Source organism: Arachis hypogaea, chromosome 17, assembly GCF_003086295.3.
Source record: "Arachis hypogaea cultivar Tifrunner chromosome 17, arahy.Tifrunner.gnm2.J5K5, whole genome shotgun sequence".
Classification (NCBI taxonomy): Eukaryota; Viridiplantae; Streptophyta; class Magnoliopsida; order Fabales; family Fabaceae; genus Arachis; species Arachis hypogaea.
Window position 1 is genome coordinate 5,870,823 of NC_092052.1, and position 22,283 is coordinate 5,893,105.

At 34.3% G+C, this 22,283-nt stretch overlaps 1 protein-coding gene across 1 annotated transcript; it reads left to right on the forward strand.

The window, feature by feature from the left end:
- Positions 1–19,780: 19,780 nt before the first annotated feature.
- Positions 19,781–21,125, forward strand: LOC112766815 (uncharacterized). The gene is made up of 2 exons (XM_025812707.3): positions 19,781–20,297; positions 20,379–21,125. Exons 1-2 carry the CDS (start codon positions 19,970–19,972, stop codon positions 20,858–20,860), a joined length of 810 nt encoding a protein of 269 aa, XP_025668492.1. The 5' UTR covers positions 19,781–19,969; the 3' UTR covers positions 20,861–21,125.
- Positions 21,126–22,283: the final 1,158 nt, after the last annotated feature.

Sequence of the window (22,283 nt, forward strand, 5' to 3'; positions counted from 1 at the left end):
ATTTTTTTTTCAAATGCAAGAGAAATTGAGTTCACTTCTGAGATTTTCATTACACTTGAAAGGGATATCAAATGTGCTAGACATTTTGGAGTCATGTTTTAAGGGAACTGTTTCAGCACAAGGTCATGATTTGCATCATCTCCAAGAGAGCGTGTTAAAGACAAAGCAGGTTTAGTCTTGGAAGATTTTCTTTTTGATAGAGTGATTGTATAACTATTTTTATCTTTTTTTTGCTGATATTTTTGTTTTTGCTTGTTGCTTGCTTGGCTCATGATGATTGGCTGAGAATCTTCATTATATATATGCAGATATTATCTTCTTTTTCTGTTATTTTGAGACAGAGATATTATATATGCTAATTTTTTCCCATTTAATAACAGGGTCTTGGTCTAGTATTTATCAAAGTAAATACACAGCTGTTTGTTAAGCCGTAAGTGTACTAAGAATCCCTCCTTCCGAAAGTAACAATGAGGAGCTATGGTCTTGTAGTCCCTATGCAATGACCATGTTACATTTTGTAATATTTGCTGTTAAGGTTGATCTGTTGTTTTTCTTTTGAGATTATTATATATTTATTATTCTGTTAGGAAGCTTGAAGCTTCCTTCCTGAAATTTCTGGTGCAGCATCACACCCTAAAGTTACTGAAGTGCTATTAGAAAGGAATAGCCCTGACACAGCTCTGATGGTTTTTAGGTGGGCTGGTGGTGATGGTGTGCCTCAATATTTCACTTAGAGACGCTGTGACTGCAGTGCGGGCAAGGATCGAGTGTGGACTTCTGACTGAAGCATTTATGCATCAGAGGAATCTCTGCACAAGGGTGAAAGAAAAGAGCTTCAATAATGGATCACCTCTACAGACTGCTGATGTACCAAAAGGGCTATTTAGTTATTGGGTGGAGGTCTTGGTAACCGAGATTTGTTGCCTCTGTATAAGGAGGAACTTAGTGGATAGAATGCTAGAATTGCCATAGAATTCTAAAGAAGAAAAATATATAGACAGGAGTCATTTGGATTGTGCTACTGAAGAACCCAGGATTTTATGCCGTTATCATGATGAATATATGTTCTGGATCTTGTTTCTAATTTTCCTTTTTTTCCAAGTAGTAAAATATCATATTTTTAAGGAACATGTACGTTCATTAATTTTTGATGATAGGAAATGTAAGATGTGGTGCGAAAAGTCGTGTAAATGTTGTATAATTCTGTTATGAAGAAAGGTATGGAAACCTGTGGCACACTGAACGGTAAGCAGGTGTGGTTGAATAGTGCAGGATAAACTGGAAACACTTTACTAGATAAAGAGTAGTACGTTACATTAAGCCACATTCAAATAAGATTCAGTGCAGCCCATGCGACATCTGCGGATATGTGGCCAAGGTGAATATGCGCTTACATAGACCGCATGGTTGTTACAATCCTAAAGCCAAAATACCAGAAATCTAGTTACTCACATCACAGCGACTGAGTACTGAAGCCTAACATCCCTAACAACATTACCGTAACCCCGAGTGATAGAAGGTATTTGACATTTCTATTCACAATACATCCAAAAGCAAAAAATACAAGTCACATGGTTATCAAAATAGATCAAAATAGAGGGGGATCAAAGTAGCCAGCACTATTCAGGGCGATCCATGAGATCACGCCAAAGCAGCTCCGCTTTAACATCTATGAAGCATCCATTTTCATTTGCGTCACAGCTAGCAATGCTAGTAGCAGTCCGCATTCGTACCGCTTCAGGGTTGATCTGCATAATGATAGTTACAGTGTCATGAACAATTCAAGTAAAATAAGCACAAACAGCGTTATCAGGGTTAAAAATTATCAATTGTTGTGTCTTGAAGCTATTGTTTAATAAAGGGCATTGCATCAAATTCACCATGGGAGCAAAAATTCGAGTTGAAAATCCCCCATCCTGCTGCAGCCAGTACAATAGCCACGTAGATGTCTCGTTGCTGCATCATAAAATCGTACATCATTGGGTCAGCGCGTTAGTGTGACGAAGCGTGTGGAAAAGTATTGGTGGAGAGGAAAAAAATCAGGCAAGGAAAAATAGAGATCTATCCCACACATAGTAGTGCATAACTTATTGGTTCACAATAGTTTTTGTTGATACCGAACATGTGAAGAAGATACTAAACAGAATTATGTGTGCGGATAATATTAAACAGAAATACCGAACATGTGAAGTAAATTGGAGAATTTAAAGGTGCAAAAGAACTAAGAGAATGAAACAAGAAAACAACGTTTCAAGAGGAATTGCAAAAGGCATCAGTTAAACAGAAATATGTGTGCGGATAATACTAAACAGAAATACCAAACATGTGAAGAGAATTGGAGAATTTAAAGGTGCAAAAGAACTAAGACAATGAAACAAGAAAACATGGTTTCAAGAACAATTAAAAAAGGCATCAGTTAAACAGAAATATGTGTGCGGATAATACTAAACAGATATACCGAACATGTGAAGAGAATTGGAGATTTTAAAGGTGCCAAATAACTAAGACAATGAAACGAGAAAACATAGTTTCAAGAGGAATTAAAAAAGGCATCAGTTAAACAGAAATATGTGTGCGGATAATACTAAACAGAGATACCGAACATGTGAAGAGAGTTGGAGATTTTAAAGGTGCAAAAGAACCAAGACAATGAAACAAGAAAACATAGTCTCAAGAGGAATTAAAAAAGGCATCAGTTAAACAGAAATATGTGTGCGGATAATACTAAACAGAAATACCGAACATGTGAAGAGAATTGGAGAATTTAAAGGTACAAAATAACTAAGACAATGAAACGAGAAAACATAGTTTCAAGAGGAATTAAAATAGGCATCAGTTAAACAGAAATATGTGTCCGGATAATACTAAACAGAAATACCGAACATGTGAAGAGAATTGGAGATTTTAAAGGTGCAAAAGAACCAAGACAATGAAACACGAAAACATAGTTTCAAGAGGAATTAAAAAAGGCATCAGTTAAACAGAAATATGTGTGCGGATAATACTAAACAGAAATACCAAACATGTGAAGAGAATTGGAGATTTTAAAGGTACAAAATAACTAAGACAATGAAATGAGAAAACATAGTTTCAAGAGGAATTAAAAAAGGCATCAGTTAAACAGAAATATGTGTGCGGATAATACTAAACAGAAATACCAAACATGTCAAGAGAATTGGAGATTTTAAAGGTGCAAAAGAACCAAGACAATGAAAGAAGAAAACATAGTTTCAAGAGGAATTAAAAAAGGCATCAGTTAAACAGAAATATGTGTGCGGATAATACTAAACAGAGATACCGAACATGTGAAGAGAATTGGAGATTTTAAAGGTGCAAAAGAACCAAGACAATGAAACACGAAAACATAGTTTCAAGAGGAATTAAAAAAGGCATCAGTTAAACAGAAATATGTGTGCGGATAATACTAAACAGAAATACCAAACATGTGAAGAGAATTGGAGATTTTAAAGGTACAAAATAACTAAGACAATGAAATGAGAAAACATAGTTTCAAGAGGAATTAAAAAAGGCATCAGTTAAACAGAAATATGTGTGCGGATAATACTAAACAGAAATACCAAACATGTCAAGAGAATTGGAGATTTTAAAGGTGCAAAAGAACCAAGACAATGAAAGAAGAAAACATAGTTTCAAGAGGAATTAAAAAAGGCATCAGTTAAACAGAAATATGTGTGCGGATAATACTAAACAGAGATATCGAACATGTGAAGAGAGTTGGAGAATTTAAAGGTGCAAAAGAACCAAGACAATGAAACAAGAAAACATAGTCTCAAGAGGAATTAAAAAAGGCATCACTTAAACAGAAATATGTGTGCGGATAATACTAAACTGAAATACCGAACATGTGAAGAGAACTGGAGAATTTAAAGGTGCATCAGATCTAAGACAACGAAAGAAGAAAACATAGTTTCAAGAGGAATTAAAAAAGGCATCAGTTAAACAGAAATACGTGTGCGGATAATACTAAAAAGAAATACCGAACATGTGAAGAGAATTGGAAAATTTAAAGGTACAAAATAACTAAGACAATGAAACGAGAAAACATAGTTTCAAGAGGAATTAAAAAAGGCATCAGTTAAACAGAAATATGTGTCCGGATAATACTAAACAGAAATACCGAACATGTGAAGAGAATTGGAGATTTTAAAGGTGCAAAAGAACCAAGACAATGAAACAAGAAAACATAGTTTCAAGAGGAATTAAAAAAGGCATCAGTTAAACAGAAATATGTGTGCGGATAATACTAAACAGAGATACCGAACATGTGAAGAGAATTGGAGATTTTAAAGGTACAAAATAACTAAGACAATGAAATGAGAAAACATAGTTTCAAGAGGAATTAAAAAAGGCATCAGTTAAACAGAAATATGTGTGCGGATAATACTAAACAGAAATACCAAACATGTCAAGAGAATTGGAGATTTTAAAGGTGCAAAAGAACCAAGACAATGAAAGAAGAAAACATAGTTTCAAGAGGAATTAAAAAAGGCATCAGTTAAACAGAAATATGTGTGCGGATAATACTAAACAGAGATACCGAACATGTGAAGAGAATTGGAGATTTTAAAGGTGCAAAAGAACCAAGACAATGAAACACGAAAACATAGTTTCAAGAGGAATTAAAAAAGGCATCAGTTAAACAGAAATATGTGTGCGGATAATACTAAACAGAAATACCAAACATGTGAAGAGAATTGGAGATTTTAAAGGTACAAAATAACTAAGACAATGAAATGAGAAAACATAGTTTCAAGAGGAATTAAAAAAGGCATCAGTTAAACAGAAATATGTGTGCGGATAATACTAAACAGAAATACCAAACATGTCAAGAGAATTGGAGATTTTAAAGGTGCAAAAGAACCAAGACAATGAAAGAAGAAAACATAGTTTCAAGAGGAATTAAAAAAGGCATCAGTTAAACAGAAATATGTGTGCGGATAATACTAAACAGAGATATCGAACATGTGAAGAGAGTTGGAGAATTTAAAGGTGCAAAAGAACCAAGACAATGAAACAAGAAAACATAGTCTCAAGAGGAATTAAAAAAGGCATCACTTAAACAGAAATATGTGTGCGGATAATACTAAACTGAAATACCGAACATGTGAAGAGAACTGGAGAATTTAAAGGTGCATCAGATCTAAGACAACGAAAGAAGAAAACATAGTTTCAAGAGGAATTAAAAATGGCATCAGTTAAACAGAAATACGTGTGCGGATAATACTAAAAAGAAATACCGAACATGTGAAGAGAATTGGAAAATTTAAAGGTACAAAATAACTAAGACAATGAAACGAGAAAACATAGTTTCAAGAGGAATTAAAAAAGGCATCAGTTAAACAGAAATATGTGTCCGGATAATACTAAACAGAAATACCGAACATGTGAAGAGAATTGGAGATTTTAAAGGTGCAAAAGAACCAAGACAATGAAACAAGAAAACATAGTTTCAAGAGGAATTAAAAAAGGCATCAGTTAAACAGAAATATGTGTGCGGATAATACTAAACAGAGATACCGAACATGTGAAGAGAGTTGGAGATTTTAAAGGTGCAAAAGAACCAAGACAATGAAACAAGAAAACATAGTCTCAAGAGGAATTAAAAAAGGCATCACTTAAACAGAAATATGTGTGCGGATAATACTAAACAGAGCTACCGAACATGTGAAGAGAACTGGAGAATTTAAAGGGGCAAAAGAACCAAGACAATGAAACGAGAAAACATAGTTTCAAGAGGAATTAAAAAAGGCATCAGTTAAACAGAAATATGTGTGCGGATAATACTAAACAGAGATACCGAACATGTGAAGAGAGTTGGAGAATTTAAAGGTGCAAAAGAACCAAGACAATGAAACAAGAAAACATAGTCTCAAGAGGAATTAAAAAAGGCATCAGTTAAACAGAAATATGTGTGCGGATAATACTAAACTGAAATACCGAACATGTGAAGAGAACTGGAGAATTTAAAGGTGCATCAGATCTAAGACAACGAAAGAAGAAAACATAGTTTCAAGAGGAATTAAAAAAGGCATCAGTTAAACAGAAATACGTGTGCGGATAATACTAAAAAGAAATACCGAACATGTGAAGAGAATTGGAAAATTTAAAGGTACAAAATAACTAAGACAATGAAACGAGAAAACATAGTTTCAAGAGGAATTAAAAAAGGCATCAGTTAAACAGAAATATGTGTCCGGATAATACTAAACAGAAATACCGAACATGTGAAGAGAATTGGAGATTTTAAAGGTGCAAAAGAACCAAGACAATGAAACAAGAAAACATAGTTTCAAGAGGAATTAAAAAAGGCATCAGTTAAACAGAAATATGTGTGCAGATAATACTAAACAGAAATACCAAACATGTCAAGAGAATTGGAGATTTTAAAGGTGCAAAAGAACCAAGACAATGAAAGAAGAAAACATAGTTTCAAGAGGAATTAAAAAAGGCATCAGTTAAACAGAAATATGTGTGCGGATAATACTAAACAGAGATACCGAACATGTGAAGAGAGTTGGAGATTTTAAAGGTGCAAAAGAACCAAGACAATGAAACAAGAAAACATAGTCTCAAGAGGAATTAAAAAAGGCATCATTTAAACAGAAATATGTGTGCGGATAATACTAAACAGAAATACCGAACATGTGAAGAGAATTGGAGAATTTAAAGGTGCAAAATAACTAAGACAATGAAACGAGAAAACATAGTTTCAAGAGGAATTAAAAAAGGCATCAGTTAAACAGAAATATGTGTCCGGATAATACTAAACAGAAATACCGAACATGTGAAGAGAAATGGAGAATTTAAAGGTGCATCAGATCTAAGACAACGAAAGAAGAAAACATAGTTTCAAGATGAATTAAAAAAGTCAACAGTTAAACAGAAATACGTGTGCGGATAATACTTAACAGAAATACCGAACATGTGAAGCAAATTGGAGAATTTAAAGGTGCATAAGAACTATGACAATGAAACAAGAAAACATAGTTTGAAGAAGAATTAAAGAAGGCATCACTAAAACAGAAATATGTGTTCGGATAAAACTTAACAGAAATACCGAACCTGTGAAGAAAATTGGACAATTTAAAGGTGCATAAGAACTAAGACAACGAAACAAGGAAACATAGTTTCAAGAGGAATTAAAAAAGGCATCAGTTCATCATATATCATATTCTAACACAAGTAAATACTAGTCAGCCGGTGTAACAAGTGCAGAAAAAACAAAAGCACGATAAACTAGTGTATCGTGACTATTACGTGTACGTCCGGTTTGGTGATAAATGATAATTTCTCCTTCATACTTTGGTCACACCGCTGTCTTATATTTATCTTTCTTATATCTTCTACCCTCAACAACAACTGAAGAATATTCATGCTATAGAATAACATCATTGCAAATTAAATATAATAATAAACGAGAAAGAAGAAACACCTCACAGAATGGAACAAAAGAAAAAAAATTTCTCCTACATGGCAGACATAGTTATGGTATTCATCATTCTACATATTCTGCAAATACCTTAAAGGTAACTTGACTTACCTATCCACTGCATTTGGAATGGCTCCAGGATACTGCAAGGATCCCCAATTAGAAGGGTCTGGATTTGTGTGTCTGAAGTTGACAATGTTCCTGTCCGCCGAGAAGATTTTCCCCAGGACACGGCACTGCGAGGAAAGAAACAGTAGTTACAAATGTTTAAGGTAGGAAAATGTTTGCATGAACAAGGTACAGTAACATAGTTGGAAGGTACACGTGAAGAGATTACTTACTATGCGCCGCATGTTAGCCTCTCGACGAACAATGCTCTCGGGACTTCTGCTTACATCTAGGACAAACAAGCTTGCACCCTTCACATCCAACAACAGCATGTAGCACGTATCGATGGCCTCCCAAACAGGCACATAGACCTACATTATCGAGGGTGAAAATGCTTTTCTAACTAGCGGTAACAGTTCATCGGAGGAAACAATTATTACACAGGCAGTGATAACGAAATGACATCCAAAATAGGGTTTCATGGATAGATATCGTACGTGTTCCAGTTGGTTTGTCTCGTGCATCCACTTTGGCTGGTAATGTTTGGCCAGCTCACTAACTGGGGTGTCAAGCAGGACATCCGTTGCGAAGTTAGTTGGCAGAAACCAGGCACGGGGAGTCATGCTTTTGCGTGCCTGAACCGACCTCATCAGGCATGTTGCATTAATTATCTGCAACAACGCCAAAAGTTGAATATGTATACACAACGGGGTTGAAGGCTCAAAGTTTACATTCCAAAAAACATTTTCGATGACTTACATCAAGACATGGGGTATGTGGGGGGGCCAGTGACATGAAAAGAGCCCGAGGCAAATCGAAGAATGAATACTTAAACAAGATCTCCCTGAAATAACATCAGAACTACTTAGTAAAAAATAATATTGACGTAGTAGCACATTAGCACATAACAGAATACTCATGTTAGATGTCTCACTCGGGTGGAAGTTCTTTGCCGAAAATGTAAGCCGATAACTTGCACTCCTGCAACGAGAGTCCCATATTGTTAAATGGCCTGAACACCATTTCATACGTCTGCGAGAGTTAGAGGGTTAGAGTTAGATAGGGTATAGATTGATGGCAGTTTAGGTAAGGTAATTTGATAACAGTGTCATTGTTACACAAAGCATGGCAACTACCTTTGGGATTCGGGGTTCAGTGGGATCAACATGGTTGTTGCGACGGCCACGCCCACGGCCTCGTGCGGCCTGCCTGAGGACGGTCCTCTTCGGACGACTTTGGGTTACGGAATCCTGCATCAGCACCTGCATGTCTCGGGTCATTGAAGATGCTGGCCTGCCTAAACATGTCATCTCAATGCGCTCCAGTTTTGGCAGCTTAGCAGGTTTGCTCATAGTTGGAGTCGACGTGAATAGGCCACACAGTTCAGTTGTGCTGTCAAAGTCAGACCAAGTAGGAAGGCTTGAAATGTCCTGTTATTAAGAAATATGTTTAGAGTCGTTTGAACACATGCAAACACCTTCCAAGAACAATCCGTGCTGCAGGATGACCACAAAATTAATCAGAATGAACAACTACATCGTACCTTCTCATAAGTGGATGAAGGGATTTGAGATATCTTGCCGTGCCACTGACCACTTCCCTTTGATAGCCCAACAGCCCAGTGTTGCTGGGTAGTCATGTGCTGACTGAGGTGAGAGGCCCCCGTGATATTTCTTGGTGTTGATTTGGTTTCATCTATGACAAGGTCATCCTCCTCACATGGCGAGTCAGGTACAAAGAGGTCAAACAGGGACCCCTCTGCATTTGGGACTTGTTGTATGCCTTTGCCCTTCTCGGAGGGTGGCCTCAGATGGGTGAAGGAACCTCCTTGTTGTGTGATGCTTTTGACCTCAGTTTGGGCAGAAACAGCGGTGACGTTACCTGATTGGGGCACGACCTCTGAGGAGGTGTTCCTCTTTGTGTTGTCCTCTTGCTGCGGTGGCATACACGGCCTAGGAACCATGACGATGCTACCGCTTCGGTCATGTTGCCGTTGAGCCAAGTCAAGAATTTGGAGCAAATACCCGTCGAAGGTGGCTGTCCTCTTCTCAATGATGGCCAACCGGGACTCAATGTCCGCAAGCTTTTCATTGGAACCCTTTATTGACATCGCACATCACAAGAGTTAATACAAAATTGATTTTCATCAACAAGTAATTAACATCAGAAGAATAAACAGAATCTAAACAATGTGTATCGCAGAGCTAATCTCTATTGAACAACAGATTCACAGTGACTCAGTAAAATAGGCAATGCATATTGTCGTCAAGGGACTGTAATCAAAATTTTTACAAGGGGAAATAAGGGCCAAAAACTGAGTAGCGATTCTCCATCATGGGCTGTGCAATTTTACGTCAAGCAGTTAGCCGGTAACAGAGTTATGAAATTAGACATAATAAACACTGCAATTCGTTCAGAGTAGCAGCAAATAATCCTATTCGATTAGATATGCTAGGCATGAAAGGTTCAGTAAAACAGTAGAACAAGGAAAGAATAAAAACGGATTTCCTAGCAATGCAATTTGGGATTAGGTTGCATGTCTCAGCTGGACAATTCAATATGTAATGAAATGTTAAACCTAAAGAGTATCCTACAGAAGTGATGGATGGAAGTGGAATGAATAGAATTGGTCGCTGTTATTAAGGACTACCATTACATTATTGCAAATTATATCAGGCAAACAAACGTAAAGAGAACACAACTTAAACCCAATTCACCTTCCCCTCAAACTGACGAAGAAATAAAGACGGCAAAAGGACATTGGCGGCAACAGAGTTTCAAGTAGAGGGATGACATGGAGGATTAAGACTTTCTGGGTCTGTGATTGATTCTCTCACCAGCCAAGGATGTCAAGGTGGAGATGATGGAATCATCGTTCGCAGATGAAAACCAAAGAAGGAGGGTTTAAAAGTTCCCGTTTGGTTAAAAACTTGTTTAATTAAAATTATTTTAGGCCTTCTGGCTGAATGAAACAATCACGTTTTGACTCGTATGGACTGGCCCGAACATAGGCCCGTTTCAAATATCCCTTTACAGTCATTATTAACCATTTACATAGAATAGTAAGACCCATTTTGAGAGGCCATTTTCAGTGCAGTCACATTGGCCAACTTCTTATGTCTCACAAACAAAAAACAGTTATAGAGTAGCATTATTATTGTCTTTACTTTCGAGAATTAAAAATATATTGAATAAGTGCCAAGTAATGCTGTGTAACGTCCAAATAAATTCTTCAAAATTTTATAAACATGTATCTTGTTCTTCATGTTTAAAAGTTTTTTTCTGTGTACGTTATAAACTACGATTAACTTATACATTAATTGACAACTAATACTTAATTCTGTATATTTTAAAAGAAACGTACTTGCTGGTAAAAAATTCATTTTTTAAATACAAAACTAATTATTTTTTGTAATTAAATTTATAATCGGTGATAACATAACTTAAATTTTTAAAATTAGTTTACTTTATTAAGGTAAAGTAAATTTATTGGTAATCTAAATGCACTATACGTTTTAACTTATATTTAATTATATGCAATGTTACATGTTAATAACAAATATTGAATAAAATTATACTAACAGTTTTTAATTTAATTTAATTATAACTGCATAATTTTTTCAATGAAATCCCCCCCCCCCCCAAGAGAAGTTTCTGTATCATTTTAAAAGAAACGTACTTTCTGGTGAAAAATTGATTTTCTAAATACAAATATAAGTTCTTCTTTCTAATTAAATTTATAATCGGTTATGCCAATTTAAATTTTTAAAATTAGTTTAGTTTATTAACGTAAAGTAAATTTATTGATAATCTAAATCGACTATACTTTTTTACTTAAATTTAAATCTATGCAATGTGACACGTTAATAACAAATTTTGAATAAAATCATACCTACAGCTTTTTTTTTCATTTAATTATTCCTGGATAATATTTTCAATGATTCACAACCCCCCCCCTCCCCAAGAGAAGTTTCATTGAAGCTCCGCGAATGTTTGAGTGTGCTGAAAATTGGTGCAAATGAAGTGCAAAGACGACAAAGTCAAACATTCCACGGTTATACACAACTGAAGTTTTACTGACTGTAACACCCGCAACAATGTCAGATACGACACACTCAGACACGGTTAGGCAACGAAACGGGTCACAAGATACCTTCTCATGAAGAAAAATGCGGGCCAGCATGTCTTTTTCCACCGCATCGTGTTCAGCCGTTGCATTAGGCTGTGAAAGCTGCTCTCGAAGGGGCTGTCAAACAAAACAGATACCACTTCAGAAGAAGCACAAAACTTCACAACTAACAACGTGAGAGACACATGGTATAGCAAAAAAGGGTTGTCGAATTTTATAAATGTATATAGTCGTCCTCCATGACAAGCCATGGAAAATGTACGTCAAGAGCAATATTTTGCTCACCCCTTCTATGGTTAGGTCAAGGTTCATGACAGCGTCCACGTGGTTTGTGGATCGGTCCCGCTCTTGTTCAATGTTTTCGCCGGGGTCCAACCTACACAGTCAATACACCAGCACAGTCAACGTCAGCAAATGTGAAGGAGAACATTTTTGTTACACTGCTAATATTGATACATGCTGCATGTATAGCGAACTTACTCTTCTAAAGGAACGTCCTGAGAATCTTGTAGAAAGGACTCCGAGGCTTCCATGTTGATCGTCCGTACGGCTTCCAGTTCGAAACTAGTGAAGATGTTGTTCCAGTTCTAACTTCTAAAAGAGGAGCAGTAATCCACTCACAGCATCTACGCTTACATATCACCCAAGCCTAGTCGTGGTAGGTGCTACATACTTTCCCTTGAGAGGACTATGTAATCATTACAAGTATGCACACATAGATACACTTAATCAGTTGACATTAACTTAAGCACATTTCCAGCTATGACCCTCTGAAAATTCCAATAAAATGGAATTTAGCACAATTCGCGCGCTAAGCACCACAAGGGTATAACCGTCATTCCGCCTATGAATCGCTACATGGACAAAGATGCCACCATGAGGCATGGACACATAAAGAAGCAAGTAGAACGGGCTAATTCTTCTCACCAAATGCATGCATGTTCCGCATGGATGCTTCTCATGGTGATCCCCTTCATGCACATATACTCAAGAACGTCTCTCTTGTTTATTTTCTCTCTCTCATTAAATGATCGCTGTATTCGAGGTTAATTTTCTGTTCATTGCTTCTAGGTCTTTCTCCATTAGGGAATTTTTTTTATTTTTTTATAGCCTTTGGGTATATGGCCAAATGCCAAAGTTTTCCTGATGTTTTTGGGGTGAACTAGTTTTTTAAATTGGGGGTAATGTTGGTTTGGGTGCTGATGATGCGATGATGTGCAATTTGTGGTATTGCTATTTTCATTTCTTTCTATTTGATGGTTAAATTTTTTCGTTCATAATTTTGTTTTAACTTATGGGTTGTGAAAAGTTTAATAATTTTAGCAGTAAATTATTTTCGAGAAAACATAATTCAGTAAAAGGAAATGTTTTTTCTTTAACAGTAACTGATCTGAACGTGATTAAAAAATAATTGAATAATTGAATACGACAAATTAATATTATTAAAAAATTTGCTTGAATTTCCATTTTAAATTTAAAGTTAAAGTTTATTTAAAAAATAATTAAAAAAGATGTTTCCTTCTTAAAATTTATTTACGAATAATTCCATAAACTTTTTATGATGAATATAAATAATAAAGTCGTACCATGATTTATTTTTTGAACAATTATTTTAACTCTGTTAGATGTTAAGTACATTAAATTTTCTCCATCATAGCAAAATGATAAACTTTCATATTTTTAAATGATAAACTTTCACACTTCTATTATATATGAAAAAAATTTGGCCCTTATAATTTTTCAAGTCATGATTACACGTCATAGTTTTTTAACTTTATCTATGACTATTTGATTGTGCAAAGTAATAATAATAATAATAATAATAATAATAATAATAATAATAATAATAATAAACTATGTGCCAGTAAAGAAAAAATCACATCACCGAATAATTAATAATTCAAAAATTAAAAACATTATTTCATTTCATGCGAAGGAATGTAAAACAAATGGCTTCAAAAAATATTAGGAGTACTGTAAAAATTTGTAATGTCCTAATAAATTACGTAAGTAAGATTTTTTTTTTAATTTTTACGATTTTATAGACTATACAAAATATTTTATATAAAATTTGGGTATATGCATGTATTTACCTAAATCAGTATGACATTACAAATTTTTATAGTCCTACTAACAAATTTTAATCTATCTGTTAAAATTGTTTTCCAAGGAATAAAATATTTTTTTTATCTAATTTAAATTACTTTATTAAAAGATTAACAATTTATAAATTAAACAAATATATATATATATATTTTTTTTTTCCATGCCTTAAAAAAAACTGACAAAATGTTCACTTGCGAGACTTTTTTAAAATATTGATAATCTAGCTATCAATTCAAATTCTATACAGTACTCTTCAGCTCATTCTTGATAGGTGATAAATATTTTCAAAGACTCTCGTAATTAAGTTGTTTGTTAGCTCATTTTTTCTTTTCAAATAGTTTTATATGGAATAAAATATATCTTTTAAAATATTTCTTTAAATATTTCTTTTAAATGTCTTAGAGGCATGTGGCGTGTTACGTGTCGCTAACCTGGCACATCAACCAATCATCTGGTGACATGTGGCCCTTAGCGTGACATGTCATCATCTAACTGACGGCAGAATCAATTTGACTTACGTTTTATCATTCAATGACTAACACAGCAGGAAAATAATTTTCATGCCCAATTTGAAAAATGCCTTAAATTTCAGGGACAAATTTGGCTATTTACTCTTCTTCATTGTCGTAATTGAAACATTTATTTATAATTGCAATCAATTAACAAATCAAACGTACAATACTTGTCGTGTTTCTTTTTTAATTCTTTGACAGATTTATTATCGTATCATAGTCACATATTCGTGACCACGTCGTTCTCTGCAGTTTCATCTGCAGTTCCTTCCCGCAACTCGGTCAGGACTCTGTCTTTCATTATCTATTGTTGCATCACACGCGCCTCCACACGCTCACTAAAGATCATTGCTTTCCCTCTCACTGAAGCGTCATATCCCATTTAGAGGTAGCGGTGTGCATGGCCCGGCCCGGCCCGGCCCTGTCCGGCCGTGCCCCGAACAATGTATACTCTAATTTCGTGTGATTTCACCGGGTCTAGGACTGGGTAAGGGTCTCAGAAATAGACCCCGTCATTAATTCGGGTCGGATCAGGGCATAACTCTGGTCACCCAAAATCAGGCCGGTGGCCCGGTCATTGTACACAACTAATATTTTGTGTTATTAGTAATGGATGATGGTCATTCTTATGTGGAATTTAAGTATCGTAATCCTTAATATTTCGTGTTATTAGTTATTATAAGACTATAAGTTAATGTTTTATGTTTAAAAGGCATAAGATTTTAGACTAATGCATAGTATTGTATTATTTGTATTGTTTAAATATTTGGTGTTATTAGACAATATTAGTATTGATTACGGTTATGTTTTAATGGTTGGCATCTTGAAAATTTGGATATTTTCACATGCTAGCTTATAAGATGGTATCAATGTAATATAATATTAACGCCCCAGTTTTTACCCGATATAATTGTGACCCAAAAGTGTATAGGCTTCATTGGATCTAGGGTTGGGTTCGGGTCTCATCCATAGGCCAGGTGTATATTTCGGGCCAGGTGTGGGTCACGTCAAACCCGGTTTCACTCGACCCATTCACACCCCTAAAAGTAGACATAGTTGACGAATAAAACAAAACATTTTATTAAAAAGGACGATATTAAAACGAAAAAAATGTAACGGATGATTCTATATTAAAAATTACGTTTATCATGGCTTCGACTCTGACCTTCAATTCTAGGGATCAAGACAATACTTATCTCTTAAAAATATTTTGGATAGGATTAGATTTTCAAAATCAAATTATGTAATTCAAATTGCACCGCAAATAAATTCGTTTTTTAATTTGCATATGGATGCATTAGTGGTGTTGGATTCTGATATGGGAGAGAGAGGTGCTTCACAATTTTGTGGTGTCAGTGAAACCACAACTCGGACCCTGCGAGTTCCCATTCACCACACGGACCGTCAGAGTTGCGTTTCACTAAACGCACGGTCCGATTTGATGCAGCCTGGACACGCATCGCGCGGCAGCTTCTCCCCGAACCGTGCCGTGAAACCAAACAAAGACCCATGCCATAGTTGTCAGAACCGAACCGGTGATCGAACCGGTCAGGTTACTGGTTTATTGGTTTATTGGTTCAACCGATGAGTTACTGGTCCAACTAGTAAAACCGGTCTCATGTAAATAAAAAATATAAAATAATAAGAAACCTAACATTAAAATTTAAAATACATATTTTTACTAATATTTTAAGAAAAATTAAGTCTCAAATTCTATAAATAACTAATAGAAAGATAGACATAAAATTAGTCCGTACTACTATAATAATATCTTAGTTGGACACAGTAACAATAACAATCTATAAACTATATCCAAAGAGTAATTTTAAAATCTAAATATCTTTATATAATTAAATAATTATATATAAATTTATTTTTTTAGAATAAGTAATTTTTATTTTATTTTAAAATTAATTAATTTGTACTTCAGTTAAAAAATAATTAATTTAAAAAATATTGAATTAAGTATTTTTGTATATATATATATATATATATATATATATATATATTAGTTAGGATATTATATAACATACAATATATATGCGATAAAGGCATGAAATATTCTAAAAGAACAAACTACTGCAGTGGTAGTTAGCTTGGTCTCTCTTTGAGAAGGGCCAAGTTTGAGTCCTGCCTTGCATTCCATTTTTTAAAAATTTCCCAACCCGCACGCTGACATCAGCATGACATCATCAATGTGCGGGATTGACCGTTGACTGTGCTTGTTGACCGAACCGGTTCGGTTTAAGTTCGTACCGATTTTGACCGGTTTAATCGGTTCGTACCGGTTTTGACCGGTTTATTCCTTAAACCGTCAATATACTAAACCAGACCAGTACATGGTCCGATTCATCAGTTTTTCAGTCGAACCGACCGATCCGGTCCGATTTTTACAACTTTGACCCATGCAATCCACTCTCATTATCCGGTTACAATCACTTTAAGATTTCACTTTCAACTTCACTTCCACCTTCTACTTCTACCTCTCTCCGTTTAAATTTTTTTTAATTTTTTTATATTTCATAATTATAACTATTATTGTTAGGTGGCCAATTATTATTGTTGTGGTTAGAAATTGAATTTAGGAATTATTATCATTTTTTATCAGATATAGGTTTTTTTTAATTTTATTAATATTTTATAATTAAAATTATTATTGTTAGGAAGTTTGTTATTGTTGTTGTTATTGTTAGAAGTTGAATACAAATCTGTATTATTTTTGTACTTTATCATTTAAAATAATACATTTTCAAAAGTAGTCTATTATCCATTTTTCTTACTCTACTAAATAATAACAGAAATCATACTAACAAATTTTTGGATAACATACCATGAAGGAGAAAAATACAAATGCAGAGAACCAGAGGAAGAAGAAGAGCAAGCTTGAAGAAGAACACGGAATCTGATATTTTCAATAAACCTAAATCGGACCTACCGTTTCTCATTGGCAGATTCAAATTAATATTTAAAAAAAGGAAACTCGGATCCTACCATTTCATTTTCAGCTTCATAAAAATTATATATATACAAAACGCACGGTCCATTTTGCATTGTTAAAATTCAAATTCCAGCCATCAACAAGTTCGTACCCTCCGACTTGTTTGTTTATTTTTGCTTAACAAGTTTTTTTATCCGAGTTCTTTCACCTAAAAATGACATAAAACTATTCCACCTTCTCGTCTATTTCTCGCTATTTTCATATCCGGGAAAAGCAAACTAACGAATTCCATAACTAAAAAATTGAGCCAAATAAATTTTGTATTCCAGATAGATTAATTTTTGACGCAAAACTGATCGAAATGCCTTCCCGAATACCTCTATCATCACAGACATCCCGAAGCACCAACGTAGATCCAATCCAAGCCGTGTAAGTTTAATCATGCCGTATACATCTCATCCCACAATAATTTGCTGCAAAAAGAACATCACACCATGTCAAGTCTCACCATTGCGCACACAATCACGTGCATTACAATATTCGAGGTACAAGATCTTCCATGACTACAGTACAATCACAGCTTAATGGAGGGAAACTTAGTTTGCTCTCCCGCCAAATAATAACATGACACAATGGTGCATTCAGGGCACTTTTGTTATGGGCGATATAAAAAGATTGTTGAGTATTAATCAAATGGTTGATTACTGTCTTTCTTAATACACGGATTTTATTTTCTGAAATTTATATTTCTAAAGACCGTCCAATTTCTAATAATTATAAAATACAAATGTAAAGGTTTAACGTTTATAGCTAAATAAAATTTTAAATAAACAAAACGCTAACTTTCCAATGGGCATGTTTTAAGAAAAGAAATAGTAACTAACAAATTTAATTTTAAATTTACAATCGTCCCATAAAAAATAATATATTTAATCTCGACATTATTTAAAGAATACCACTAAAGGGATAACACCAACATAAAAAAAAATGGTCTTCCAGTGCTAAATTATATGGCAGAAATTTATCTGCAATCAATTTCACTTAAAATTATTATTAGATAGATGATACGTGTTATTATTTGGTTTTAAAAAAATTGAATTTTTTAATATAAATTATTTAATTAAAAAATCAATTAATATAATTATGATGTTAGAATTTTTACCCGTATTTTATTTTAAAAATAAATTGACTAATTTACATTAATAAATAATAATTAATTGTTTATTATATAATTTTTTAACCTTTTTTTAATATGTATAAATTATTCAAAAATAATTATTGAATATGTTGGACCAGCTCAATGTTAATCAGACTTTTCTTGTTATCAAATATAACAAAAATTAATTCCAAACAAAATTATGCTATTTTATAGGATTTAATTTTTTTATTGTCTCTTCATAAAGTTTTTACAAAACTCACCTATCACATTGACTAAACGTATTTATTTACGTAAACTTTGTTTATGGACTAACCGAACTTGTTTACGTTTTAATATGATTTAAACTGTATTAGTATTTTCTCATTTTTTTATCAATTTAATTTCAGTTATATAATTAGAATTTTAAAATATAAAATTTGAATTACTTTGTAATTTAAAATTTAAATAGACATAATTTAAATTAATCATTCATAAAAAAATGTATGAAAATACAATAAAAAAATTTAGACCCTAAAAAATATCATGATTTTTATTATGAGAATTAAATCTTTTTTATATTTTATAATAGAAATAAAAAATGTTATTAACATTGAGCTGCTCCATTATACAGATAATTTTCTTCTTTTAATAATTTTTAATTATAATTTTGGTTAAAAAAATTATATAGTAAACAATTAACTACAATTTTTCAATTTAAATTAGTCAACTTCTATTTTAAATAAAATACAGTAAAAAATCTAACATTATAGCTATATTAATTAGTTTTTTAATTAATTATTTGTATACAAAAATCGATTTATTTTTAAAATTGATAACATGTATTGCTCAATCAAAAACAACTTCATATAAATTCGATTCGTGGTGACTTCTCACCAAATCAGTTACTAAGCCTTCGTTAACAGTTTTTCCCAGCTAAGAGTTAACAAAGAAACCCCTTTTTGAATTTTCCCATCTTCTCCTCAATACATCTTTGACCTCTTAAATCTAAAGTTACACTTGAAGCTTATGCACAGTAATATGAACATTATCATTTAGTCATTAACAGATGCCTATGGTTTCTTTTTGTCTTATTATCCATCATTAATCAATATCAACGAGGCCATCAGTACTCCTAACATCGACATTATACCACCCTAAACAAATACAATCAAAACCCCTCACATGATCTACCTCCCACTTGGCTTTCACATTGTGATCTAACAAAATTCTTACCCATTCCTCTTTAAACTAATTGAACCACAAGATTAATATTCCCAAAATTGCCGCACCAAATATTTTGGAACGAGACCGCCAAATTTGTGCTAACAAATTTTGTTACCACACAAATTTAAATATGATCTGAAACCATAAGCTTTTTCAAAGCAATCACTAGGGGTGGAGGGGTCCACAAGACTAATTAGGAATCGGATTCCCCTGCAACTATGTCAGCTAAGCCCCCCCAATTGCAGTCGAAAAATTCCCCCTCTTGTATCCAAGCCTTCACCTCACCAGTGACCACACTTGCACGCCTATAAAACCTCCATTTTTTTCCATTTCTTAACCGCTCCTTCGACGAACAACATTCACAATGGCTGGTCGAACCTCACCATATTACTACTGTGTCTTCAACGGATGGATCCCCGGGATATACACATCCTTAGAAGAACTTATTGAGCAGATTACTGAGTTCGACGACTGTTGCTGGGAAAAATACCACACATTGGCCCAGGCGGAGCAGGCGTGGCTTTCTTTCTTTGGCGGTGGAGACCCGGAAGAGGGCAAGAGACGCATACAACTTGGGGAAGCACCGGATGCCGTTGAGACCGATGACTATCGCGACAAGCAGCGACTTGCCTTGAGAGCCTTGCATGCAAGGTTCCACCGGTTTCAATACGACTTAGCAAATATCCCAGAAAGTAAGTGGTCCCCTATACTCATGTACTACCTCCTTCACTTTTCCTTCACACTATGTCCTAACCAAATGCACTGCCGCGTAGGTCGTGATCTAGTTCCGCAGACTCCGCCGAATGAGCCGTTGCTTCAACAAAGCATGAGATCCTACCTAGCCATGGCTTGCGAGAAGATGGACATTCCTGGCCCCATATATAGGATCCTCAACCAAAGATACCCTGATGGTCGTACTTGCTATCGACATCTCGTTTCCGTCGTCCCTCCTTCATCATTTGAAGCCCTGGTAGTTGTCGGACGTATAGCTTTCAACCCGACCCTCTCCATCGAGGACGCTGCTCGGCTATGCATCCGAGAGATCTGTAAGAAGGAAGATTGCTACGTCCTAGACTACAATTATGATCTGGTGGGCATGTGGAAACAGAAATACATTCAACTCTGCAAAGAAACTAGCACCCTCAAGGCCAGGCTCAAAGACGTCACTGACTCAAAGGTTGCGCTGCAAGAGAGGATCTTCACCATTGACGGCCTCCGCCATGGCAGGTGTGGTGGTCAACCTTCCAATCGCTGAGGCTGGCGACGAAGGTACCTGCCATGTAACACCCCTGCCTGCCATCCGTCTCTTCCCACCACCACCTTAAAAGCAACTGCTCTACTTCAATGAAAACCAAAGTCTAAATCCTCCATCTTTTCTACTTTTTCTTTTTAGCTTTTTATCCTCTGTTCGGCTAGCCCACCATCCGTCAACTACAACCTTATGCTTTTATTGTCTACAGATTATCTTACTACTACAATGCAAGTCATTGCAACTTATAATGATCCCAGCATTATGTAGATGTCTAACGCCCATCTTCCTTTACATTCGTTAAAGATTTCCTTCAGCGATGGCTCGAATCAAACTGACTTTTACTAGAAACATACAATCAACAACACATGATATAATCCACTAATAAATAGGCCGTCAACGCTCTTCAACCTTTGGATTTAATGACGTGCCAATAAAAACAACCAACCCTACCCATCAATCATTATCTTAAATTTATTATACGGCCTCAACAACCACAACAATACAAACAAAATTCAACCTTAATCTACTTCAGAAAAATAACAAAATACTCCACATTTATTCTCTATTCTTTTCCCTTACTATTTACTTACTCAACAAACGCTATGTTATTTACTCCCCCTCACGTCTGTCATCAAACTAAACCACGCTTATTACCCTTTAACTATATACGTTTTAATTTGAATTTGAATTTTATTTATATGGCCATCTAAAAAAAATTTTCATTCAGATCTTTCAAATCAATGCGATTCTAACAATTATATTTCCCACATACATAATTACAAAATCCCTTTTCATTCTAATTTAATACAAATAACAGTATTTGTATTTGTATTATTTAATTCTTTGTATATGATGTTAATGTATTTACACACTCAATTTTCTTGTACAGCTTACAATTAAATAGCTTCTTTTTATTAAACCTTGGATTTCTAACTATCAAATAATCATGACTTGTCTGTTTTTGTATTTGAAATTACTTTAAAGCTGAATTAAGTACTTCTTAGGGTGTGTTTGGTTTAGCGTTAGAAGGAAGAGAAGCACGTTTGATCGCATTAAACACTTCCTCGTTTTGCTTGGATGCTTTTTTTTCTTTAAACGCCAACGTGATTCTAGATTCTTAACGTACGTTTATAAAAAACTAGAAATTGAAGCTTCTGTGTTTAGATAATCACGTTAGGATTGGATTTATTTTGTTTTATCACTTCTATCCTTTACTTCCTTAGTTGTAGTCCCTTTAGTATTCAAATATTTGAAATATATAATTATATTTTTTATTAAATTTTTACTCTTGATTTTGTATAAAAAAAATATTTTTGTTTCGCTTTGTTAAAATTTATAAGTGTAATTCTTGTATATTAATTTATTATTATAATTTTATTATAATATAAATTATTGGGTAAAAAACACAAATAAGCCAACGGAGAAA